Source organism: Furipterus horrens, unplaced genomic scaffold (assembly GCF_987537825.1).
Source record: "Furipterus horrens unplaced genomic scaffold, mFurHor1.1.pri manual_scaffold_9, whole genome shotgun sequence".
NCBI classification, from domain to species: domain Eukaryota; kingdom Metazoa; phylum Chordata; class Mammalia; order Chiroptera; family Furipteridae; genus Furipterus; species Furipterus horrens.
Genome location: NW_028327179.1, coordinates 85,998,077 through 86,025,195, shown reverse-complemented (window position 1 = coordinate 86,025,195; position 27,119 = coordinate 85,998,077). Strand labels below are relative to the sequence as shown.

The 27,119-nt window shown below is 37.7% G+C and overlaps 1 protein-coding gene across 2 annotated transcripts in view; it reads left to right on the top strand.

The window, feature by feature from the left end:
- The window catches only part of UBE2H (ubiquitin conjugating enzyme E2 H), a 103,667-nt gene that overhangs the window by 55,161 nt on the left and 21,387 nt on the right, over positions 1-27,119 (top strand). The window contains exons 2-5 of one of the 2 annotated variants that reach the window (XM_090287513.1): positions 5,252-5,328; positions 5,909-5,983; positions 23,693-23,732; positions 25,183-25,235. In XM_090287513.1, coding sequence (XP_090143639.1) covers positions 5,252-5,328; positions 5,909-5,983; positions 23,693-23,732; positions 25,183-25,235 — 245 coding nt within the window. The remainder of the gene's footprint in view (positions 1-5,251; positions 5,329-5,908; positions 5,984-23,692; positions 23,733-25,182; positions 25,236-27,119) is intronic. The other variant, XM_090287514.1, reaches the window with a different exon arrangement.

Sequence of the window (27,119 nt, the reverse complement as noted above, 5' to 3'; positions counted from 1 at the left end):
ACCTCTCTCTCCTAACTCTGCCCACAGTGACTTATTTTGAAGCAAATCCTAGACATTATATATTGGTAAATAATTTAATTTATCTCTCTAAAGGAGAAGGATTCTTTATAAACATAACTCCCGAAGTATTGTTTCTGTGATAATTTGCACATTTGTGGGTTAACAGATATACCATGCTATTTATTTTCAAGACATGTAGTGAAAGTTGCTGTGTTTTCTTTAGGTTTTTGTAGTATGATTACTCTCAAGGAGAATTGTAAATAGGCTGGTCTGAACATACAGAGAGAGTGCTGGACAAATTGCTTCTACGTTCTGCAAAGCACATTTCTTCATCCCAGATCCTTGTATGGATGCAGCTCAGGGAGGCCACACTCTTTTATCTTATAAACTCATTATTAGGAAACTTAGAAAACAGTGCCGTCTGAATCGTAGATCCTCGCCCTGTTAACATCGGTCCTGTGACACAGGCTTACGCCTGGCTCCCTTTCTGGAAAATTCCAGAACTATATAAAATTTATTTCTAAAATCTTGATAGACATATTTTGCCAAGAATGTCAGTTATCTCTTGACAGTTTGGCATTAGCCTTTAAATATTAGATTGTGTAATTATAACACCATTCGGGGAATAAGGTGGTGGGTGGCTGGCATTTTAAAAGTAAAATGAACTTGGGTTCCTAGGAATGTTAATCATTAGTCTACTGAAAATGTTGATACTATTCTATAATAGTGAAATTCTAAGTAAGGAAAAAGCAGTATGTCACAAATAACTTAGATCAGAGGTGAGTAAAATGTGATTTTTATGGGTTTAATATATTTTTACCAGAATATATCTGTATCTGAGGATATTTTCAAGCTTTGAAACTGAGAAAGTAATGAAGGAAGCTTCTAGTGAGTTCCTGCCAGTCTGCTAGCCTGACCAGCACATCTCAGAAATAGATAATTATTTTTGTCATTGTAACCTGCCTTCTCATTGCCTTCCTTGCCTTTGACCTTGCAGCAGAGAGGAGAAAGAAACTCGTGGTCTCTACCATAAATACATCTGGTAACAGCAGTCCAGTATATTTTTGTGGACAAGTTATTCATTTGTGATGATGGAATGGCTTATTTTTAATGCAGTGTTTTTCATTCAACTAAACTAAAATTCTTTTTTCCATTTGATTTAGTGTTTGTATCCCATTCCAAGGCAGCATAAATTTAGCACAGCTTCTCATTTTACCAAGTTGGTAGAAGTTTTAAAGGTTTCATTCAGTTTACTTTTAGCTTTTCATATAAAATGGACTATAAGAACTCTTTAATTTACAGTACAGTGTGTAATTAAGGACAGACCCAGTGTATCTGGCATGGGGAGTGTACCAAGGATTATGGGAGAGAGGAGGTTTTGGGCATTGATTTCTAATCATGGGAAAGAGGAGGTTTGGAGTGACTGGAAAGGAGAATCTTTGGAAAGTGGATGGAGGCGTGGACTGTATCCCAAACAGACCACAAAATGGAAGAAACATGGATTTATTGCATCATGTAAAGGATAGAAAAGATACCTTCAGTTTTCTAGAAGAGATGTCCATATGGATAACTCATAATTTTAAATGATTAATGAAGAGTAAGTGCCATAGATCATTGTCATCCATATTGGTTCTGATTGATAGATTCTACTTCTACAGATTTTTATATTATAAAATTAGGTTACAGTTTGTTTTGTGAAACTCATTTAATCTTCGACCTTACTCTAGTCTTTCATTATCCTTATAAATTCATTTAGTTTTGTTTAATGGCTGGGGATATCTTCATCTGTACTGCTATACTCATTTGACTACTTCCGGATATCATACATTGAGCAGAAACACACATTGGTGGAGCTTTGGGTGGGCAGAGGTAGATACTAGTAGCAGCCTCTTTTATAAATGGTTATAATTCATTTAACCAATATCCTGTTGATAAATATTTAGGTTATTTCCGCTTCTAAATTTCAGATGTTTCAGTAAACATAGTATCATTCACACTGTCTTTAGAACTTTTTATTAAACAATAAAATATATGCAAAAAGTGCCTAAATAATTTTTGTAGCTCAGTGATAAAAGGAACAGTAAAGGTGTAATTAGCACCCTCCAAGTCCCCTTCAAGCACCTTTCCAATTATCACAGTCCCCACTTGGGGTAACCACTACCCTAATTTCTAACACCATTCATTCATTTAGCCTTTTTGAAATGTGTATAAATGGGATCTTACCGTATATGCTCATTGGTACCTGGTTCCTTTCACTATTGTTATCTGTGAGACGCCTGTGAGGGGGAGACCCTGAAATATTGTGTATTTAGTCTTACATGTTTAAACTTCAGTCACCTCTAAGTACTCTCCATTTGATGCAGTACACTTGTTGAGACTTTTTTACTGCTCAAAACATTTTTTGATCACAATTTTGGTGTCTTTTAGTGCTTCTACTGTTTTTTGTTTCACCTCTTCCACATTTGCAAAATGTTTCCCTTTAAGGACTTTTTTCATCGACGTAAACAAAAAAAAAGTTGCTTGGGGTGAGATTGGGTAAATAGGGAGGGTAGGGCACGGGGGTTATGCTGTTTTTTTGGTCAAAAACTGCTGAACACTCAGCGTGGTGTGGGCAGGTGCGCTTGTAGATCACCACCCATCATGAGATGGGCAAACGCGTTGGAAGAATCTTCAAAAAAAATTCACTGAAGCTGAACACAGCCTCTCACTACAACACCAGTGGGTACACCAAAGCAGATGGGTAGAACAGTGGGGGAAGCCTGTACTACATGTGGCTGTACCATAATCTATCCTTTTTATTGTTGATGAACCTTTGGGTAGCCTAATTTTTGGATATTATGATGCAAAGAGTGCTGTGAGCATTCTTAGACATGTGTTGTGGTGAACCAAGCTATACATATCTGTCGGGAGTAGCACCGATGGCCATAGGGTGTGCATATTGCAGCTTTACAGCGCCAAGTCTTCTAGTGATTGAAAGCCTTTCACACTCCCACCAGCAGTGCCTGGTTATTTTTAAAACATAACTTCACTGGAGTGAAATTTGAATAAAAAGAGTAAATTTATTTAAAGTTTTGGAATATAGTGCTAAATTCATTTTCAGGAACACTAATTCATATGCCTGCTGAACACTAGATTTTATCTAGCTTTCATCTTTATCAATTTATAGTGAAAAAATGTAATTTCCTAAACTAATGAGCTGAACTTTTTATAGCTTAATTTTGCTCATTTGAGGTTTTCAACTTTGTTGACCACTTTGGCTTACTGCTTTATCATTTTTTAAACACCCAAATTTTTGGTCATAAATGCTATAATTTTTTTCCTTTTAGTTTATCCTTTGTCTTAACTGTCATTTACAATATAGACTATTTTTTAAAAGATTTTATTTCTAGAGAGAGGGGAAGGGAAGGAGAAGGGGGGAGAGAAACCTCAATGTACAGGAGATACCTCAATCAATTGCCTCTCACACCCCCGCAAGTGGGGACCTGGCCTGCAACCCAGGCATGTGCCCTGACTGGGAATCAAGCTGGCCACCCTTTGGTTTGCAGGCCAGCACCCAATCCGCTGAGCCACACCAGCCAGGGCTACAATATAGAAGTTTTAAATGTGTGTGCATGTTTGCATCTGCTATTCTTTTCCTCTGGTTTCTGGCTTTGGTGTTATTCTTATGAAAGCCTTTTATCCCCAAGATTTTTTTTTAATTGTTGTCTTTGATGACTTTATTGCTTGTATTTAATTTTGTTCATTGTAACTAGATTTGACTTCTTTTTCTTTCACTAACACAAGGGTGCTTTTTAAAGTTTTAAAACAATTTATGTTGTACTCCTATTTACATTAGCATTAACTTTGGAATGTTTTGCAAGGTGTCAGAGGGTGCCTGGTCAGAAGGAATTTAGTATACCAGAGCATGCATATATGTGTCATTTGACTAAGAGACATGAAGCCAGCTTCCCAGCATAGATACTATTTGAATCCTTTCAGTGTGCATGTTACTAAAAGTAGTTAGATCATGTTAGTGTAGACTACATTATTTTATTTAATATCTAGTGGATATTGTTCAAGGCTCTTAAACAAGGACTTTGGCAAAAATATACGTGACCTCTCTGTTCTGTGGTTTATAGCACAGAGGATTGGAGAGTCCAATATTTAATTTGATACCTTTAAAAAGACAATTTTTCTCTATTTAACACATCATTAAAATTTGTTTGGATTCTTTTGCATAATAGTACATGCAGTTTGATTGCTGATTAAGATGAGCCGAGTCTGTTGTATCTTTTTTTTTTTAACGTTATGGTGGGCTTTGTGAGCTTCCCAAAGTGCACCCCTCCCAAAATTCCTGTCAAAGTTACTGGTTTAGATCACGGAGCAGAGACATAAAATAGCTATTAGACCGGTATCCCTCTCCTCTACTTAGATGGATTGTGTAATTGACTTGTAGTACCTTAAAGGGGTGAGAATCTCAAGGATAGATAAGGTTCTGAGGAAGAGAACACAGATGTGTTACTCCTCTGTGATTATAGCACCAGGGTCCCCAAGTCTGAGGGTGAGGGAGGGGAAGAGAAGGTGAAAAGAAATATTTCCGACAAAGTTTAAAAAAAATTTTTTTTTCCCTTTTGCTGGTCTTTTGCATTTGGCAACAAGATTGTATCTCTATTTTGATTATTTTGTAAGCCAGGGAGAAAATTGTGGGGACTTCCTTAGTAAATTCATAATTTTAGAATTATAACATTTCTAGTTTAGGAGAATCAGATTTTTCCAGAGTATTTGAATTTGACTAAAGGGAACACTGGATGTATGTTAAGAGGCTCATTGTGGATCAGCAGGAAAGGATGGGAGAAAAGTTGAGTGCCTGTTTTTCACTTACGGACAGTATGTACAAAAAGTCATCCTGGTGATTTTACATATTTAACCCATTTAATTCTCACAGAAATCCTATGAAGTGGTGTTTCCTGATTTGCAAGGAGAGCACCAAGGTTCAGGGAGTGAGTTCACGTTATTTTGTTGGGCTCACATACCGAGTAGGTGGCCGTCCTGGGATTTGAACACAGGTCTCTTGAGTCTTTAAAGGCCATTCATTTTCTTTTCACAAGCGTGCATATGGCCTTCTAAATCACCAGAATGATTATGTTCATTTTATATTTTATCAGTTACACATAAACGTTGGTAACACTTAAAATGCCATATTTGGAGATGTCGCTTTGAGTTCTTCTAGGTAATATAAAGCCTGTGTAATTTCCTTAACCTTCTACCTTAGCATTGAGAGTAAGCATGAGGTTACAATCCTGGGAGGACTCAATGAATTTGTAGTGAAGTTCTATGGACCACAAGGAAGTAAGTACATTTGTTGGTATGTGTTCTTCTATTACAATCTCATTCTCTTCAGTAGACAATGAAAATAGCAAAGGCAGATGGTAGTGGTTTTTAAAAACTAAATTTGCTTGAACTCTGTAGCCAGTGGGGAAATCTTGCTGTTATCATAGCAACTTCATATACTTTTCTCTTTTATCTCTATGTGACAGTATTAAACATGAATTATGAATTCTGGTTTTGTATAGATGGCTACATTGATGATTTAGGACAATGTTTTTTTATTGTTTTATGTTTGTTTCTGGAGGGTTTGTTTTTGTTTTTTTGTTTTGTTTTTAGATAGTAGGCTATTACCTACCAAAGAATTGAATAGTGTTTAATACTTTAAAGAATCAGGCAACTGGGGTGGGGGTTAATCTTTGCTTATTTTCTATCTTTTGAGAAAACTATTTTAATCTGAACATAGAGTTATAGGAGGTCCCTGACTCTGAAGGGAATTAATTTGCAAGGTTTTCAAAAGAGATTAGGACTTAATATTTATACTCAGATTTATTTTCTAATTTGGAGACATTTTTAATGTGTAACATTTTTACTTTTCTTTCAGCACCATATGAAGGCGGAGTATGGAAAGTTAGAGTGGATCTTCCTGATAAATACCCTTTCAAATCTCCATCTATAGGTAGGTAACTACCCAGTTTCTCTCCTTCCAGAGTTTTGAAATCAAAGAGAAATAGAAAAAATAAACCTATGTTTTGTGGGAGATAATTTCAGAAATTATTTGTTAACTGACTGTTTCCTAATTTTGGCTTTGGTTAAATTAATCCGTGACTTTATAGGGGACTTCCGTAATGTGATAGAAGATGTTTAAATATACCCTTTGCCTGACTGTAATGATTATAACTCTAGGTTTTTCTTTCAGGGTCAGATTAAACGATTATAAGGCTCACTGTCCATTTAGGCTGTTAGCAATAAAATCATAAATACATCTTAAATCTCATTTTAAATGCCAGATTGTTGGAATTAATATTATATAGTATCTGCTTCAGTTCTGTCATTTAAATATCCTCTGTGTATCCTACTTTGTTTTGTTCACTCCAGCTCTGGGTACCTAGCAATGAGGTGACCCTTTTCCATTCTCTTCACTCCCAGTCTTTTTGAGCCTTTAAACAGCTGAAGAAACAAGTAGAAACCTCAGTGGGATTGTATAAAGAAGTACTTTTCCTCATCTTCATCTTCCTTCTGCCCTCATTGTTGATATTTTTAAGGTGTCATCTCCATTAAGGCACTTAGTGACAATTTAGATATTTTTGTATCAGATGCAGTAGAGGTATATATATATGATTGAAGGTCAACACCTTCAATATTTTGAGATTATGGAGTGGCAGTAACTTAGCTTAAGTAGTTATTTAAGATAACTTCTAAAAATTTCATTCTGTAGATTTTAAAATATAAAATATTGACCAATTTTTTAAAAAGATTTTATTGATTTATTTTTAGAGCAAAGGGAAGAGAGAGAGAGAAAGAGAGGAAGAGAACCATCAATGTGTGGTTGCCCCTCATGTGCCCCCAACTGGGAACCTGGCCTGCACCCCAGGCATGTGCCCTGACTGGGAATCAAACCGGCGACCCTCTGGTTCACAGGCTGGCACTCAATCCATTGAGCCACACCAGAGAGGGCAAAAATATTGACCAGTTTTTATAGAGAAGAAGAATATAAAATTGGGATATATCGAACATTCTCTGACAGTCACACTGAGCCTCATGTTCAGAATTGCCAGAGTTCAAACATCTTGCTACTACTGCTGTTGGCTTATCTTTGGAATTAATGCCACGTCTCTGGGAGATTAGACACACACCCTTGCCCCAACAAAAGGATTTTTTAAAGAGGTAGATCAAAGACAGTCTGAGCTTTATGCTTTGATTCTAGGCCTCCACAATTCTGCCTAGGATAAATAATGCAGAAAAGTTAAGATAGTCACAGACTAATTCCCAATCAAATGCAGCAGCCTCTCCCCCGACATCTAGCTACTTTATACGCTTTAGAGCTTCATGCTATAAAAATTCTAATTCCTTCTCAAGCTCGGAACTGTTAAGTGCTCATTTTAAGAATAAACTGGTGATTTCCTTTTACAGTCCCTTAGGTGAGTTTTCTAAACTCAGTAATTGAGAAGTACTTTGTGGATAATTGAATTGAAAGTATCCCCATTGCTACAGGGGTCTCTGAGCTTTAGAGTTATCAAATGGTGAACTAGGAGGAGAGCTGTGCAGTGTTGGGTCTTTAAGACAGTCCCCAAGGATATCTGCTTTACTGTCTGTGTATTGGCAGCAGCCTTGTCCCAGTGCCGTTCTAGGGCGGTAGAATATAGGTTCTGCGTAGTTTGGGAGGGCTTTTCTGTCATGTAGTAGTTTCTTGTCCCCCATTTATTTCTGGACTTTAGGGTGTTTCTTTATCTAGGCATTTTAAATCTTTATGCAGTTAAATGATATAATCTTTAAACTTTTACAAACAGAATGTCCAAACCGTATAAGTCATTCAAGATATTTCGTAAATACCTATTTACTTAGACTAAAAAAATTTCAGTAAAAATTGGCATGCTAAATCTAGTTTTTTTACCCTAATTTCCTAGTCTGAAAGGAAACAGTGTAGCTTGTTGAAACTAACAGTGAACCTATAGAAGTGCAGTTACATATCCTGTAGAAATGTTATTTCTCAAGCCTTGTCTTATCATATTTTTCCAGGTAATACAGTTGTTTCATCATAACTTTCAAAGTGAAAATATCTACCCTTTAGACATTGTTTATTAACTAAGGACACAACAGAGGCCTATGTACTTTCTTAAATTAATGATGTAATATGAAATTGGTTGGGACAAATGACTAGGCTAATTTAACTTCTTAATAATATTCTTTGTCTTTCTGTGTGCTTTTAGAACTTCGTAATACCTACAGATGTGTACCATCTTCTCTTAAGGAAGTAGATCTAGTTGAAATATTTGTACAAGCTGTCCTTGTTTCCTCCAAGGGAAGATTGCATAAGAGGGTTTTAATCAGTTGTGTGGGGTGACCCATTTTCAGTTTGTCAACAATGTAATTAGTGTTGGTATGTGCTTTAAACACTTCAAGGGGTAATGGCTCACTTAGAATAAGCAAAGCTTCTTTTTTTTAGTTGTGTAGATAGTGTAGAATTGTACAGAAGGGCAAGGAGACAGCAAAAACCCAACCTAATGTTCTTCGTAAACCCTGCTGCTGCTTACAGTATCTAGGCAGGTGTACACTTCTTCTCGAGCCAAATTTCGAGCTTTAAAGATTAAGCTGTAGAAATTTAAATTAAGCATCTTTAATGCTTATATCTTAAAATATAGAAGTATATATGGAGTCCTGGCCAGGTCGCTCAATTGATTAGAGGATCTCAATATACCAGGGTTACTGGTTCAATCTCCAGTCAGGGCACATACAAGAAGCAACCAATGAATACATAAGTAAGTAGAGCAACAAATTGTGTGTGTGTGTGTGTGTGTGTGTGTGTGTGTGTGTGTCTCCCCTCCCCCTGTACACCTCCCCCCTCCCTTTTTCTCTAAAAATCGATTGAAATAACACATGTGCACACGCACGTGTGTGCGAGCGCACACACACAGACACACACACACATTTTAATTGTATACATGCTCCATATCCATAATAGGAATGTAAGAAAGTCCCGGTGAGCAAAAACTGGAATGTCTCATAATCCTGTCTCAGTGGATGCTGTTATTTACATTCTGGTGTATGTACTTTAAAACATTTTTTTCCTGCATATTTAAGTGTATATTCAATATATTTGACATGCTTATCTTCAGGGTGTCCTCCAGCTATAGTTTGAGAAGAGAGTTTTCAGTAGTTACATGATTGCATAAGGTGTAACTAAAAATGTTCTTTTAAAAACAATTTACATTTTTAAATAAGTGTTTTTTTCAAAATAGTAGTAAAGCTGCTTCAAATCCTCTTTGGAAGGAGAAGAAATATAAAAAGATACCTCAAGAGGTTATGAACTTACTCTTACAGTCTTGATACTTTGAAGCTGGATATAAATTTTTGAAATGGCTAACAGTCATTTAACCACAGAGAATTAAGGTGAAGGAAAAACTGAGGAACAACAATTGGAGTATAAAGTGATACACCTTAATGACATTGACTTTAGGTTAAGCATTATGATTTTCTTACAAATTGGCCCTATGGGAGTTTTCAAAGAGAAATTATAAAACTCCTTTAATCAATTTTATATCATTGAAATATTTGCTTAGTTTTCCTGAGCGACTGCTTTGAAGTAAATTATATTTGAATCTTAAAGTTCTGATTTATTTGAAAGGTCGGACTTACTTAACTTTCTCATCCAGAAACATTCCCAGAATGCTCAGCAGCGCTGCGGGTTGTCACCAGAATGGTATTCATCTGAACTATTGTCTCTTCTAGAAAATGAGAAATTGTAATTCAGTGAACTCTTCATGTTTGATGTTGACCGGGGTATAAAATACTCAGGATACTTCGCATTACTGGATAATTGGGAAGGTTGTATAAGCTTTCACTAGTTAGGGAGAGAAGATCAATATAAGTAAAATACTGCATATGCTTTAGTCACAGTGTGTTTGCTTTTTAGGAGAGGTGTGCAGTTGAGGGAGAGAGTATATGGAGGAGATAGGCTTTTACAAGAAAGATAGTGTTTCGTGCATTAAGAATAATAGTCTTCGCAAAGCTTCAGAGATGTGAAAGTGTACCTAGGTCTTTAAAAAACTCTTTCAAAACTCCAAGTAATTTATAGTCCATGAATATTTTGTTCTATGCAAAGAAGTTGCTACAGAAACTGCCATATTCCATATTTCAGATTCACAGTTTTCAGCCATTGCACATGAGCTTGCTCATCTATTAAGGGCAAGTTTTTGCCGAAGAAAACACGCACTTGCAGTTGCTGTGGGGGTGAAAATGAGTGATCTCATAAAGAGGGTAGTATAGAGCAGTTATTTGTAAAAATAAAAATAACCAATAAGCATAGGATAGAAAATGGTTTTATGTCTAATACAAAGAATGCAAATTTAAAAATGAGAAAATATATGTCTTATCAAATTGACAGCTTATATATTGGTAAAGGTATTAGCCAATCTAGCAGTATATATTGATCAGTAATGATTTTATATCTTTGGGGTAATTTTACTTAAGTTATCTGAAGGAAATATTCAGAGATATGCTTTAAGATTAATGTGCAAGAGTATATAAATTGCAGTGTTGTTTTTATAACTTAAAAAAGTCAGAAGCATCCTAAATGACCTCATTGATAATAATTAAATTATGATACATATTAATGAACAAAATGTTTTACAGCCTTTACTCATGTTTTAACAAATCTTTAAAGGCACACACAGGAAAATATGTAACTTTATATAGGGTAACTATTTTTCTTCCTATGTAGATTCCAAGTATGACTGCCACAATATTGAGTATAGTTATTCTTGGTTTAAGGGGATTAAAGATATTTTTTTGTAATTTCCAAATCATTTGCAACTTCCCTTTTATTCTAAAAGTAAACATTTTTAAAGAGATGGCAAATGCATGTCTTTTGAATGTCCTGTGTGCATCCTTGTGTGAGTCTACACTTTTCCTGTCTTTTGTTCTGGAAAGCCATCAAGCTATCCTTGGCCAGAATTCCCACCTGACAGCTTGCTATAAGGACCTATTGACCCCTGTTTCCCACCAGCCTCCTTTCTTTTTTCCTTTCAGTGTTAATGATGTGTGTGCATAAGTGTACATGCTGCTTCTTTCCTTTGTCTTTCTGATTACAGTTTCGCTTACTCTTTGGGGTACTATCTTCGTCCTTTATACTTAACTTGTTCTCTTACCTGCTTCTGTCTTCAGTCTGACACTCTTCCACTCGTGTTTCCTCCCTGCTCATTTTTTCTCTTCATCTGAACAAAACAAAACAAAAAAAGCCCCCGTTCAGAGCTAATAATAACAACAGTACCACTTTTGTTAAAGCTAAGCTAAGGGAAAATAATTTTGTCTTCTAATAAAATACAGACATAAAATATTAGATTTAAGGTTTTTAGCATCTAAAAATCTTGAATGTACCTTGAAGTCCCCTTCAGGATCTATAGTAGTCTTCATCAAATCATACCTACTTACTTAAACACTAGCCAGCATTTAAGAGAAAGTTAAGTTGTCATTTAACATTACTTTTTTTAAGATTTTATTTTATTTATTTTTAAGAGAGGGGAAGGGAGGAAGAAAGAGGAGAGAAACATTGATGTGCAGTTGCCTCTTGCACGCCCCCAAATGGGGACCTGGACTGCAAACCCAGGCTTCTGCCCTGACTGGGAATCCAATGGGCAACCTTTCAGTTCCCAGGCCGGCGCTCAATCCACTGAGCCACGCCAGCCAGGGCTAACCTTACTTTTTTAAAATTGTTTTTCTATTACAGTTGTCCCACTTTTTCCTGCAGTAACCTTACTTTTAAATGATTACTGGCTACTATAGTACAGAACTGCGTTCTACTAATTTCAAGATAGAACTACACAGAGAATATTTTAGAATCTTTTATAGATAATATTAAAACCAGTCTGGGCACTCTGTCACCATTTATACTTTAAAAAAATTAGAAAACTGTGTTGTAAGATCTAGTTAACAGGTCTAGAAACTAACTTGAAATACTGCCTGTGTGGATCTTTATATGAACAGTGAGGAGGATCCTCTCCCAGGAGCAAGCTGTATGTACTGTGTGTCTGGATTGCAATTTGATGATTTCAAAGCTGAGTGTGTAAGAGGAATGAATGGTTGGTTGAGAACAGGATTCGGAGGGACCACCTAATGGTTTGCTGTATGTTGCTAGAATGACCAGGGAAAAACCTCCAGCTCATTTTGCAATGCAATTTGATGTTAGTAGCATATAGCAAGAGCTGGTCAAACCCACTGAATAAATGGAGACAAAGTGAGAAAACCTCGGGCAGTAACAATGGTGAGAACACTGTATTGTGCTACACTATCTGCCTCCACAGTTAGGTCAGATTGTCATCTAAATAGCATGGTTTAGGTCATCTGTTCCAAGGGAAGCTAGACTCAGAGTCCCTTCTAAATCTCCCAATCCATCATAGGTTCTTAATTAAAAGATACTCTGATAATCATTGCACCATATTAGTTTTACTGTGCCAGCGATTCAGGGAAATGATTTAACCTTTTCTATTTCCCGAATAGCAGATCCTTCTGGCATTATAATTATTTTTATTTCACTGTGGCCAGAAATTACCTCACAATATCTTCAGAGTGGAGTTTTATACTATGCTATGACTAAACTAACTGTAGACTGTAGAATATTTACCATTTTACTTTGTGTCTCCTAGATGGAAACATTGTATTCCCTTAGGAACTAGTGTGAATAACCTGAGTAGTGTTTAGCCAAGAGTAGATCAGGATTTGAAGTCAAGGAGTGTGTCATTTGTGAGAGGTTTGGGTTAGTCATTTAACAAAGGCCTGCTGGAACCACTGTATTCCACAAATAGAATGAATTCTCAGACTGAGGAAGCAAAATTCCATTCAGAACACCTGTATAGTTCTCTGTTTTCATGAACTTAGGTTTGAATTTAGTTCCTGTCTTAAACAGTTAAATAATTGCTACTATGAGTGATCTATATCTTTTTAGTAGAGAAGTTTTGTAAAAAGGACTTTTTAGATAACGCTATAAGAATGTAAACAATTGGTAAAAGCTCTTTTTTACTGATGTTTTGGGTATATTTTTTAAAAGATTATGTCTGGCAGCAGAGGCAGAACCTGCTTTCTCAGAAAAACAGTACATCTTACATCATTTGTTCTAATCAGCTCCACGAATTTATGGAATACCAACCATGTGCAGGCCATTTAGGTGCTAGGGGACACAGAAGTGAACCAATTGCTCTCTTGATCCCTTAAAATTAAAAAATTTTAAATGATAGCTTTATGCAGAGAATGGATATAATGGAATTGACATATTAGCTACCTTACAGTAGTTGTTCAAGAAGGGCCCCTCTGACAAAGTAAATTCAAGCTGAGGTTTAAATGGAAAAGGAAAACAAAGCCAGCCCTGATCCTCCAAGGTCAGGGTTGAGAGAGCATTCCAGGCAGAAGAACTTGTTGAGGACAAAGGCCCCAAGACAGGCAGGTGCTTAGTTAGCATTCTCTAGCAAGAGAAATGAGGCTGGGAGGCCAGTTGAAGAGGGAGATAGGAGAGAGGGTGAGGTCTTGTAGGGTTCTTAAGGCCGGGTTAAAGGGTCGAGTTTTATTTTTAATGAAATGGAAAAGCCATTGAAAGGTTTTAAGCAGATTTTAATGATCACTCACTGTTGTGGGGAAAGAGTGGAGATACTAGTGGTCTGGATAAGGATTTTAGATCCGAGGCCAAGGCTGAGCACCTCCTCCAGTGTGGCTATGCATTGCTTTGAAGAAATTTGGCTATATTAAGGAAATCATACAAATGTGGGTGGGACCTAGAGGAAGGTATAAGGAAGGTGTTGGCTTTTATTTCTTAAATGGGAGATTTTGAAGGATGTTTGTATGCTCGTTGTAGGGAGTTGTCTAGAAAAGAGGGAAAGCATGGTGATGCTGGAGGAGGGTTGAAGGAGCAATGCCTTTGTGATGGTAGGAAGGGACAAGATCAGAACACAAATAGCGTTCTGGTGTTTGAAAAGACCGAGAACGTTTGAGCTCTTGAGGAAGGAGAAGTGAGTGTGTGCAGAAGGGAATTTGTTGGGGAAAATGAGGGATCCTGTCACTTGGCTCCCATTTTCTTTGGCAGAGCTGTTAAGTCAGTGAGAAATGGAGAGGAGCAAAGGGAATGGGAGATTGGCAGGGTAATGGTAAAATGTACACGGCATTGGAGAGCGGGGAGCAAGCTACCAGAGACAGGAGAGGGGGAAATTATAAGTGATGCTGGATCCACAAAAGGTTATTGAGCATACTTTAAAAAATTCGGTACATTTATTTACTTGATGTCTCTCCTCCTTGCTAGCCCAGTAGACATAAACTCCATGAAGGCAGTCTGTGGTTCTGTTTTATTGGGTCGGCCAAAAAGTTTGTTTAGTTTTTTCCGTGGGATAGCTCTAGCAGTGTTTAGTTGTCTTTTAACTTCATTTGAAACAATTTTGTTAGATTGTATTGTGACAGCTGTTGTATCAGCGTGCATTTTTTAAAAAACTATCAAAATTGATGAATTTTTGTGCAGTCATTTAAATATTGAAGATGGAAGAAGAGATACAACATTCTCAGCATATCATGCATTATTATTTCAAGAAAAGCAAAAATGCAACTGAAACATACAGAAAAGAGTTGACAATGTATGGAGAAGGTGCTGTGACTGATCGAACATGTGTCAAAAGTGGTTTGCGAAGTTTCTTCGTGGTGTTGACATTTTGGCCAAATAGTTCTTTGCTGTGGGGCTGTCTTATGCTTTGGAAGATGTTGAGCGGCACCCCTGGCCTCTACGCACTAGAAGCCAATAGCGGGAGATAGCCAACATGCTCAAAATATCCAAGTCAATAATGGTATTGGTAAAAATGAAAAACGTGGCTTTTATTTTATGGAAAAAAACCATACAGACTTTTTGGCCAACCCAATACTAACGAACCCTTTTCCCTGCCTCAGAAGCTGATTCAGTGCTTGTTCTATAGAAGAATACTGTTGACCCTTGAACAGGACAGGGTTAGGGGTGCTGACCTACTCCGTAGTTGAAAATCCACGTTTAACTCAAGTTGGGTCTTTGAATCTGTGGGTTCCCAACCAAGGAGTTTGCCCCTTGAACAATGCAGGTCTGAACTACACGGGTCAATTGAAAAACTCCCCATATAAGTGACCTCTGTTGTTAAGGGTCAGCTGTGTTTGTTAAGCAGGTGAGTGAATGCTTACTTCGTGGCACCCTCAAGTCTAAGTGTAGAGAATATGAATGGCTGGTTTCCTCCAGTTGTAGATGGACGTTTTGGAGGGGAGGGGCAAGGTGTGTGCCAAGGATTGCTCAAGAGCAGTGATGGTGATAGCTCTTAAATCTTAGGCTGAGTAAGGAGAAGGGGTGAAGATACGAGGACTGGTAGGTAGGAAGAAAAAGGGAGGGTCAGGAGGTCAGAGGTTGCAGATGGAAGAATTGTTCATGGCATGGGAAGTTCTTTGACAAGGATTGGAGTCTATGGGTGGGAAAGGGGATGTATGAATTTGTGATTTCGGAGGCCAAACTGTTTATAGAAATGACAAAGTTCGAGTTGTGTCCTAGGAGTAAGAATGAGATGGAATAGAGGAAAGGTCGCTGAGGAGAAGTCCAAGGAACTGACTGAGAGGCCAGGGTGTCAGGAATGTGGTCTGTATAGGTGATAATGTCACTTAAAATGACAGGAGTTGGGGGGGAAGAGAGCCTTGGGGGCTGGGGGCTGAGGCTGTCAGTGACAGAAGAAACCAGTAGTCAGATTGGCCCTATTAATGAAAAACTTACTGTTAGCGGTCTATAATATCTCAATTCATTGAGCTTCATCTTTTTAGCCAGAGTAAAAATAGTAGTTAGGGTTCCTTCCCCTGCCCCCAGGCCGCCTCTGAGGGCAGCCTTGCCTTTGCACATGCTTGCTTCTGTCAGAAGGTGTACCATTTCCTTCTAAAAGCTGGCTTATATCAGTGTTAATTCTGCCTTCAGCAATTTGCTATTTAAAATTCCATGTAACTTGCTGTTTAGGTTAGCTCCTGCTTTAACCATAGTAGGTGACCTCTAGCTTTTGAGCTTGTTATTAATTCTGACATCTTCTTGCTGTTAAGTACATTCCTTCCACTTTCGGATTGGCATCATAATGAAAACATGTCTTCTTGGCTTCCTTTTTCTTTAAAGTGAAATTCTTTTAAAAAACAAGTAAGAGTAATGTCTTAGTTCCTTTTGAAAAGCTTGTTCACACAGTTTAAGAATTATTCATATTCCTGATGTTGGTGAAAACCATATTGCTCGAAGGAACGTCAAGATTGTACCGTTTCTTTGCCTCGTTTTAAGGGTGGAGAAAATGAGACTCAGGGTGGTGGAGGCAGACTCGCCTGCCTTCTGGCTTCCAGGCTAGTGTTTTTACCCCACAACCAAATGCAGTCAGAATGGGCTTTTTAATAATAAATATTAGAGCAACTATGTTTTCCATTTCCAATGTGATGGGGTTATAAAAAACCTAATATCCCATAATCAAAATATCCTCTAATGCTCTTGGCAGTTCCTACAGAATTAAGAGATGGAAATGTAGGGGTAGATATTTTCATTTTTATGATGAGGAAAGTGAGGTGAAATTACCCGCTCGAGCTCATTAGTTGTAACAGTATTGAGCACTTACTGTGTGTCAGTTACTGATCAGATGCTGTACATACACTGATCCTGTATGACAGTCCTGTTATGTGTGGACACCGTTATTTAACCTCACTCTGTGATTCAGGCAGCAGAAAGGTAGAGATTGAGCCACTGCAACTTGCTCAGGGCTCATATAGTGGAACTTAGTGGTCTGACCAGAGCCTGGTTTTCTGCTTTTTTGTTTTTTTAGATTTTATTTATTTATTTTTAGAGAAGGGGGGAAAGGAGGGAGAAAAAGAGGGAGAAAAACATCGATGTGAGAGAGAAATATCAATTGGTTGCCTATCATACGTACCTCAACCTCAACCAGGGACCAAACTCAACCCAGGCATGTGCCCTGACTGGGAATCCAACTGGTGACCTTTAGCTTTGCGGGAGGACACCCAGCCAACTGAGCCACACCGGTCGGGGCTGGGGCCTGGTCTTTTAACCATGACTTTGTTTAGTATGAGCAGCAGAGACCTGAAATGGGTCTCGCAATTTGAAGTCCAGTGTGTTTTATAGTTCACTGTCTCTGACAATGAAAATAAATACTGCCTGACTCAGACAGTATGATTATATGAATGACCAGGACAGTGAAAGATAAACTAGGGAAACAGAAAAGAGATTAGAATCTTCCAAAAAATGAAACTACGGGAGAGTTAGGTTTAAGGCTGCAGGTTTTTTGTGATCTGGGTTGGTGGAAGGGTTATGCTGTTGAAGGACAGCACTTCACCTTTTCTTAGTTACAAACGACTTTTTCTAATCCATCCAGCCCATTCCCCAGATTCCATATTATCAGAGAGAGAGAGGGAGAGGAAGAAACAGAAAAGAGGACCCCTTGTTGAGTCTAGATCTCCTGCACACACACAGGATCAGGTCAGAAGTTCCCACGGCACAGGGCAGTGAGAGCCAGCTCCTTTCTTGGCTCCTCACCCGAGAAGAAACTGGCCTATGCCCACCTCTCCCGAGTAGGAAAGGCTCAACTCTCTCAAGAGACCTCTGCCAGGTGCAAGCTGCCTGGCTTTCCGAGGTAAGAGGGAAATCTATGAAGTGTGCACTAAAGCACAGAGCTGGCAGTGTGGCCGTCACGAGGGAAGCTGGCAGCATCCCCAAATCTGATCACCTCTTGCATGCTAGGAATGGAGGTCCCAGTATTGCCCTTAGAAAGTATAGTCTGAGGTAAGGTACCGATAGGGGAGAAAAGATTGGATTTTTTTAAGAATATATTTCAAATAATTATATCTACTTTAAAAAACAGAATTAGTTTGATTTTGAATGGTCTTTTTTATGTGGGCATTTGTCCTAAAGATGGAATATCAGAATAATTTAACATATTCACTTACTGTTTTCTCTCAGGAATTTATAAGCTTATAATTAAATTGTCTCAGCTACAGCTGCCTCAACCGTCTGCAGTCCAGGCTCATTTTATCCCTGGGAGAGAGCTATCTTTTTTTGCCTTTGGCACTTTCTTACCTATTTACCTTAGTGTTGGTTTACCTTGTTTCATGAGTCACTTGTTTGACCTCTCATTTCTTGGAAGATTGGTCTAAATGAAGTTTCTGGGTAGATGACAGCCCTAGGTATTTCATTCTATCCACAGATTTGATCATTAAAAATATCCCCACAAGTCAAAGAAACAAAGGTGGAAAACCCAATGAGTTTTTGCTTCCTGTATTTACATATTGACCCCAATATCAGAAGTTACTTGAAAGTGTGTGCAACTTTGTACAGATTCCCTCCTGGGATTGGATACAGAAACAGGCTGAAATAAAAAACAGTTTTTCAGCATGATTCTGCACCATGTTAATTACTTTCTCTGCCTGTTTAGCCCTATGGGTCAAGAGATCTGTTATTCTAGAGCAGTGGAACAAGTCAAAAGCAAGGCTTTTTTTTTGCGAGGGGTGGTTCTATGCTTGCTCTGGCCAGGTGGCGCATTTGATTGGAGTGTCATCTTGTACACCAAAAAGTCACGAGTTTACAGGTTTAGTGCCCCGGTCAGGGTGCATGCAGAACGCAGCCGATAGATGTTTCTCTCCCCCCCTCCCTCCCTCCCCCACCACCTTCCTCTCTCTCTAAAAATCAGTTAATGTATCCTCGGGTGAGGATAAAAGAAAATCTGTGCTTTTATTTTTTTAAATACATAGTTTTGATTTGGATTTCTCCTTTAGAATTATAAATCATCTGATTCTCTTTTGCTAAAAGATAACAGAGGTGTTTTAACTAAACATTCGTTTATATTGTCCACTGTTTTGCAAGTGCTTGAGCCGTGCCAGAGACTAATTGTCCAAAAGATTTAAACAAAGGAGTTCTGAATTTTATCTGGTCAAATCACTTAAATAATATCATTAGAAAATGTCTGGTAGTGAATAAAATCTTGGGTCATGTAGATTAAAAATGACTTGCTGCTTCCACTTATCATGTTTCCATAAAAGCAGTTTTCAAACTATGTTCTCTTAAAATAACTTCAAAATAGTTCCTGGTCGAATGGAAACAAGCGTTGGAAAAATTATCTTGTTGCAGACGTATTCATTAGTATGGTGTTAGCGTTGCCAAAAGGAAGGAGAACATGCCAGGGCAAACACGCTCGGCCCTGAGAACCTTCCTCCTCCAAATTCCTAGCCTGTACTTTCTCATCTGCTCCCTCGCCCAGAAGTTCCGTTGTTGCCCTCGTCATCCAGAATGTAAATGACTGCCAGCAGTGCTGCCTGCTGCCCGTCCAAGGACAGATGTACAGGAGATATATATGCACACTTTCATTTATTTGCTCTGCGTATTTTTCTAACAATTGAAAGGCCTGGCATAGGAAAAGAGGGTTGTAACCTGGGAATTGTTCAAGTCAATCTGGCTGTGCTTGTCCCTGTTTTCTGCCTACTTGGGAATAGTTAGCAGATAATATGTTGCTTGGTGCATTTTAGCATGTTGGTAGCTTTATTCTCCAGAATACTTTTGTTCCTAAAAATGTGCCTTAGAGAATAAATTTCCTTTAAGGACTTAAACTCTGGACATTTCCCCTTAAGTCTTCTGTATTCAGAGCTCTGGCCATTGTTACTAAATCCTACCTTTTTAGGACTGATAGTCATTTTACAAACAGAGCAAGACGAGATTTTAGAGATAATATAGTCTAGCTATTTCTCTTTGCAGGTAGAGAAACAGGCCCACAAAAGTGAAGTGACCTGCCCAAGGCCTGCAGTTAATAGCAGGGCTGGGACTAGCCCCAAGTCTCTGTTAGTACTTTTCTCTTTCAAGTCTGATTCTGCCCCCTACCGCAGAGCTCAGATAGTGCGTTATACTTAGCCAGGGGCACTGGGGCCTGGACTCCAACCCATTTATTACTTAAAAATGTTTACTAAGTCCTTTTGGCCCTCCTTATTAGGTACTCTTGGACTCAACCACGCCAAAAATCTAGATTTAATTGAAAACACTGTGGAAACTATATTGATTCCAAATGTAATCTCCAGGCTTTGTACAAGGAGGGAGGCATCCTAACCTTTCAGAGACCATTTTAATGAACATGTAAAGGTCTTTCCCCATAGCTGTTTTCTTGATATACCTTTGAGGTTTCCTGTGACATAAGTTGTTGAAGCTTCATTCTTACTGCAGGAGAGACAGCTCATCCCACCGTGCTTGGCATCTGCCATTCTCGCATTCTTTCCCCACCTTACTCAGAATGAAAGCCAGCGAGTGTCCTTAAAAGGACCCACAAATGTTCATCATCTCTCTGACCTCTCGACTAGACTTCTGCCCCTTATCCACTCCACTTCAGTTTCACTACTCTCTTTGCTGGCCTTCCAACACATCAGGCAAACAAACTCCTGTGGCACTTTCCACTGTCTGTTCGTGCTGTATAGACAGTCTTCCCCTCGGGACTGAGTGACTCCTCCCTCACATCCTTCAAATTAAGTCAGTCGCCTTCTCTGTGAGGCTCTCTCTGACCATCCTACTTAAAATTGCAGCCCCACCCCAGCATTCCTTTTTCATGCCTTTGCTTCGCTGTGTTTTTCTCCATAACACTTGCCTCCTACTAACAGCACTTCCGTTTTTAAAGAGCTCTCCAGGTGATTCTTACCTGCAGCAGCTCAGGAAACTTCTGCCATCGATCTCGCTTCACTAGGTGTTGCCAGGATTTGAGCAGAAGCAGAATTTTATTTAAGTTGAATTTTAAGTTCTTAATTGTAGCTTCAAGCAAATAGAACAAGTCTCTTGAATTAAACTGTATAGTGGCTAAACATTAGTGCTTCCCATGCAAGAAGTTTCTTGGCAGTTATGATATCAGTATATTCCTGTATGTAACTAATCTTGATGACTAGGTGCCTTATGACCTGAAAATCTAATTTTTTGTAATGAATTTGTGTTATTTAAGCAAGAGTGTTAAAGATATAAACACTCAAATAAAATAGTTCATTTCAGTGATGCTTTTCCTTAAAAGAGTTTAGCACTGGATAACCTGTGTATAATTAGGTTTACTTTAGAATGTTTGCTACTGTTAATAGTTTTTTTAATTTGAAAGTTTTTTTCAACTGTTAAAACGACACATTGTAAAATTTTTGGCAAGTAGAAGAGTAGTGGTAGAAATGATGGGGGGGGGGTGTTTCTCTAAAGTGACTACCATTGACCTTGTTTCCCTCCCTCCAGCCTTTTCCCATTGCTGTGGTCCTACTTCTGGAATGGGAGTGGGGCTGGGGTTATGGGATTTGAAAAGTATGATGGAGAAAATATTTCCACCACGAAGAATTAAGCGTTGTTAACAGTTGTACATATTTGCTTCTAATTTTCTACGTGTACACTTGTTAAAAAATGGAGAAAATAGTATACTAGCACATTCTGTCTTTTTAAAAGGCATATAATGTTATGAACTCGCCTTTAATTACTATTCCCCATTCTCTTCCCTAATTCCACCATTTGCTCTGCACCCTAACTGAAATAATTACTTTTGCAAGTTTGATATGTGTTGGTCCAATGCAGTTTCCATACTTGTTACCATAGAGTATATACGGTGTTGCTTTGTTTTAGTTTCTCTAAATGGCATCCTGCATTAAATATGTCATTCTGCGACTTCTTTCCCCCTCAGGTTTGGATCTATCCAAGTTGATGCTTACTGATCTAGTTCATTACTTTGGCTGTATAGGACTCCTAGAATATGGATGTACTTACAGTTTCTCCAGTCCCTTTGATGGCGTTAACTTTGTTCCTTAGCTTTTATAAATAATGCTGCAATGAATAGTCCTCATGGGTCTTCTTGAGCACCTGTATTAGTGTTTTTCCAGGGTCATATAGATTTTTATCCTGCTTTTTCCTCTCTTAACCTTACGTCATGAACATTGGCTTAGTATAATCTCTTCTTAAACACATATTTCTTAAATCTAGACTTTGACACATCTTTCATTTCCATAATGAAAAATGAATATGAAATTGTAATTGGACACAAGGCTTTTCTTTTTATATCAGAATGATTTAAACATTGCATGGGTTCTTTCAGTATAGTAGATAAAACATAAACTATTTCAACACCCAACATTAAAAAACAAAAATTAGAAGCATAATTAATATTTGGAGTGACTAGAGCAAGTAAGGACTGGCATACTTGGGACTTCATGTTCTTATCCCCCTTTTCTAAGTCTAGAGAAGCTTCTTAGATTTTCTGAGACATCTTCTGTCACAGCTCATTCTTGAGGGTCCTCCTCTGATGCCCCTTCTCTGGGTCTTTCCCGACAGCTTCCTCTTCCCCGACTGTATCAACCCTGTGCATGCATTGCAGTTTCTTCTTCATGTCTCGTGTTTCACTGCTACAGTGACCTCCTCAAGAATAGTGTCTTGGCTTATTTATTTTGTACCCTAAACAAGCACAATGCCTGACACACAGACATGGACCAAATATATTTTGAATTAAGGAAAGTGAGATCATGTGAGGTGGGGGTGTGAGAGACAGTGGGCGTGGGAAATACAGATGGTTAGCTTAATAAGAAACTGCAATTTATTCAGAATGTGAAATGGAATAAGGAAGTTTTAAAAGGAAATGAGGTGATAAGGTTGATAAAATGACAGCTTTGACAGTGGATCTCTGCTTTAGCATATTGCCATCTGCATACATGCAAACTGACTATTACCAGTTTTGAGTTAGAAAATAAGTTAATTTCTCCTTGGAATTTAAATATCAATATATTTGTTAAAATCCATACTTGTTTTTCTATGATAAATAAAAAAAGCTGGATCCCTGCTAGCCATCTTACAGAATTTTTTTTAACTCCTTGCCTAATTTCTTTCTTTGTTTCTTTTTTTAAAAGATTTTAATTATTTATTTTTAGAGAGCGGGAAAGGGAGGGGGAGAGAGAAAGAAACATGAATGCGAGGTTGCCTCTTGCGCACCCGCAACTGGGGACCTGACCGGCGTTTTCAGGCTGGTGCTCAGTCCACTGAGCCACACCAGCCAGGGCTTGCCTCATTTCTTGGTTGCCCCAATTTTAATCAAAGCTGGGTTTCCTGGAATGAGTAGACTAAAGTTAAAGGCAATACTTTGGTCACTGTTCTTATGAAATTCTTTGTGGTTTGAAAGCAGTACTCCTTTAACATTTCAGCAATTTCATTGATGTTCCGCACACAGTAGCAGAACAATACCAGTAACTGAGCTTCAGAAAGAGAAGTTCAGATGCAGAACCTCTCAAATTTAGAGATTGAACAATAAAACTTGGGGGAGGGGAGTCAGAATAGCTTTCTTAACTTTTATCATGACACTAGTTATAAACTAATACTATAAATTTTCTTGGCGAGTACCTTCATAGCTCAGAAGACAATTATTTTAATGATTATTTTATATAAGAAGTTGCAGTGATCTCAAAGATTGCTCTTTTTTAAAGAAATTGGAATGCTAATGTATTTTAAGTAAATGCCACTCTCAGGAGAATATATAGTCTTATCAATAATCAAAGATCTAAGATTGAAAGTAATGAGTTTATGGGTATCATCACTTTTTTCCAATTCTGAAATTGTTTCCGGTACAGAAATACTTTAAAACTAATTGTTCTCTGAATACTTTTTGCTGCTAATTAACATCTCTTTTTACAGGATTCATGAATAAAATTTTCCATCCCAACATTGATGAAGCGTAAGTAACTTTAAAAATGTTTAAATCTTAGCAGCAACTGCTCTTAATTAGAGTTCATCTCTCTCTTCATTATACAGAAGCTTCAATTATCTTGTGGGATTTTATCAGCAGATAGGACTGTATGAATGGCCACTTAAACTATAGAGTCCCAGGGATATGATTATTCTAACCACTTAGTTCAAATTCCACTATTGGACTGCTTAGGTTTTCCGTTGTCATGAATGAGCCCTTCATTTCCCTTGATAGCCAGCTAGCATTTGTAATATTTCACATCTCTGTTCTCTTTGTATAGACATAATTCAGAGATCTGTTTTCAATATACAGATGTATTATTTTCAACCCTTAAAGTATTTCTCAGTTTGTGAGAGTAAAGCAGACATAAATGATTATAGTTTCATTTCAGTCATTGAATCTTAATTATCCCTTTCTTTCCTTCTAATATTAGTGATATTTTAAAATGTGATACCAATGCCTCCTATTTTGTACTTTCAGTACTGTTTAGAATATGTGATTATTTGTTCTGCATATTTTTCCTTGTCATGGCACTAAATTTTGATATTTCCTGCACATTCACGTACATGTACATTTGGGGTATTCTGAATCCTGTGTGAGTAGGTTATATACATACATCATGCCCCATTGTCCTTCAGTACTTCTGTGTACCAGTCATCCTAACAACACGGATGCTCTCTATGTGACTGCAATGTAGTCATCAGATTCAGGAATTGAATATTAATGTAGTAGTGTTTTTAATCTACTGCCATATTCCGGCAATGTACTTTTTAGCTTTTTTTTATTCAATAAAAGATCCAGTCCAGGCTCACATATTCCATTTAGTTGTTAAGTTTTCTTTAAACTAATCTGATACTACTTTAATCAGCTTTTTATGAAGTTGGCATTATTAAAGAATATAGACCAGTTATTTTATTAGACGACTGTCCTTCAATTTGGGTTTGTCTGATGTTTTCTTACCATTGTACTCAGTATGCACTTAAGGCCAGAAAACCACAAAGTGAGGTTGTGTCCTCCTCAGGTGTCCTATTCTGAGGCGCACAGGTCGGTCTGTTGGCCTCTGGTTACCAGTGTTACTTCTCATCACCTGGCTAAGATGATGTTGGTTTCTCCATTTATAGTTACTGTTTTCCCTTTCAATCTGTAAGGAGACACTTAAGATTTTGTATACAAGGTGGGGGAAAAATAACAGTTGTTCATGTGGAAAATAATAATACAAGAATAAATTCTTCATGTTCTGACAACTGTAAACCTACTTTTGCCACACCCTGTATATTCTGCTTCTCATCATACTTTCTCCAATTAGGATTCTTTTCTTTTCTTTTTTCTTTTAATGATCTATTAAAAGTATTTTTCTTGATAAATAAAATTAGTTGCCAGATACATGCAACTAACTTTCTAAGTTTTAAAAAAATGCCATTCTTTCCATCTGTTTCAGGTCAGGAACTGTGTGTCTAGATGTAATTAATCAAACTTGGACAGCTCTCTATGGTGAGTTTGGCCATGGAATATTTTTTAGAGATGTTGAGACACTGCCTTAAAAAATGTTGTGTGGCTTTTCTTCTCTGATTTAAGATGTTTTGTTGGGAATGGGAAGGGATTTTGAAGGCCTGGATGGGAAAGTTTGATCAGTGAAGAAAAAAAAAAAGATTTCTTATAAGTTCAAACTTTGGTTTAGCAGAAGTTTAAAATAATCTTGTGAGATTCTGAAATTAAGGTATAGTGATATATGCAGACATAGCGATACATATAAAAATGTTTGTGTATCTGTGTATATTCAGAAGCACATTATCTGTAATACTTTTTATTTTTAGAAATGTCCCTATTAAATGATACAATGTATAAAGATCTGTTTCAAAGGCCTAACCTTGCTATGAAGCAAGGAATATTTTAGCTTTACCTTTAGTACTGAAGTTGACATCTCTTCCAGTGAATCAAAATGAATTGCTTAGCTCTGCAAAATACCATGCCAAATATCACAGAGAAATATAAGGAGCATCAAGCCTTCTCTCCCTGAGCTTGTAACTTGGTTGGGAAGCTAAAAATATTTTAAAATATATTTAAGTCAATTAGGGCTACAACAAATTGATATGTTTATTCCCCCACATGTCTGACTTCTCATACATCAGATTCTCCTGCTGTTGTGTACCCCACCCCATGAGGCTCCCCCTGATGCTCAAGCTGGAAGTAATCTCTGGTCACGCTTACATTTTATAACTCTTGTGGCCTGCATTTACTTTCTGCATTGTGTTTGTTGTTATGCCTGTATTTTTTGTGCTACTAGATTATTTCTTGCCTTAAGAACCAGTTGAGGTGTGCGTGTCTGATTTGTCTTTAGGTCCTGGCACTCCTAACAGAGTGCCTTGCACCAATGTGTTTGAAAGAGTGAGTGATGTGAACAGGTGCTGAGAGGTACAAGAAGAGGGAGAAAGATCACTTTAAAGGTTGGGGTTAACCGGGGATGGCCTCCTCTTGTTGAAGAGCTGTGAGACTGTTTAAAGGTTGAAGGTACGTAGACATCTCATCGCTGCCACAGTCTGTGAGGCACCTTGCCACGCACCCTGTGCGAGAATGGCGCCTGAGAGTCACAGAGGAAAGCTGGTCGCCAGCAGCACACAGTTAATCCTCCTTTCTCCTCCTGATCCTGCCGTTTAAGAATTATTTCCTCTGCTTAGAGTATTCTTCCCTCTTTGTGTGGCTGGTACCTTCTTTCCTCACCTCAAACCTAACTTCCTGGTGAAGCCTCCTTTCCTAGCCCCTCCATCTAAAATAAATACTCCATCATAGCACAGCACCCTGTTTTAATAATCTGTCTTTAAAACTAGTATTTGTTTATTGTTTATCTTGTCCTATTAGATTGTAAGCTCCATAAGAGCAGGGACTTTGTTGTGTGTGTGCACAGATACATACACACTTGTCTAAACAGTGCCTAGAATACAGTGTGGGTGCGGATATTTTTTGAATTAATGAGTGACTTAATCATACCCAGTACTATTTAACATGAGAATTTTAGGGAATTACAGCATATAAGGAGAATGAGGCAACAAGAAAGAACATATACTCTGGAATCCTTTTAAGATTTTTTTTTTTTTTTTTTTTGGTAAAAAAATGTCTTGTGGCAGTCTGCCTGGAATATCTGATGTAATGATGTCTTTCCTTAAACTGCATTCACATTTTAGAAATGTACATAACAAAATACTGCAAGCTGGTTCCAATTACAATAAAGTAAATTTGGATGTTAGTTTAACTAATTCTTTTACTATTGACCAGAAAATCTTTGTAGAAGAGGTTTGCTGATTGTCAAGTGTACCTCACATCTTAGAACAGATTTATTTTGTTACTTTTAAAAATTATTTTATTTTTTTACTTTTTTAA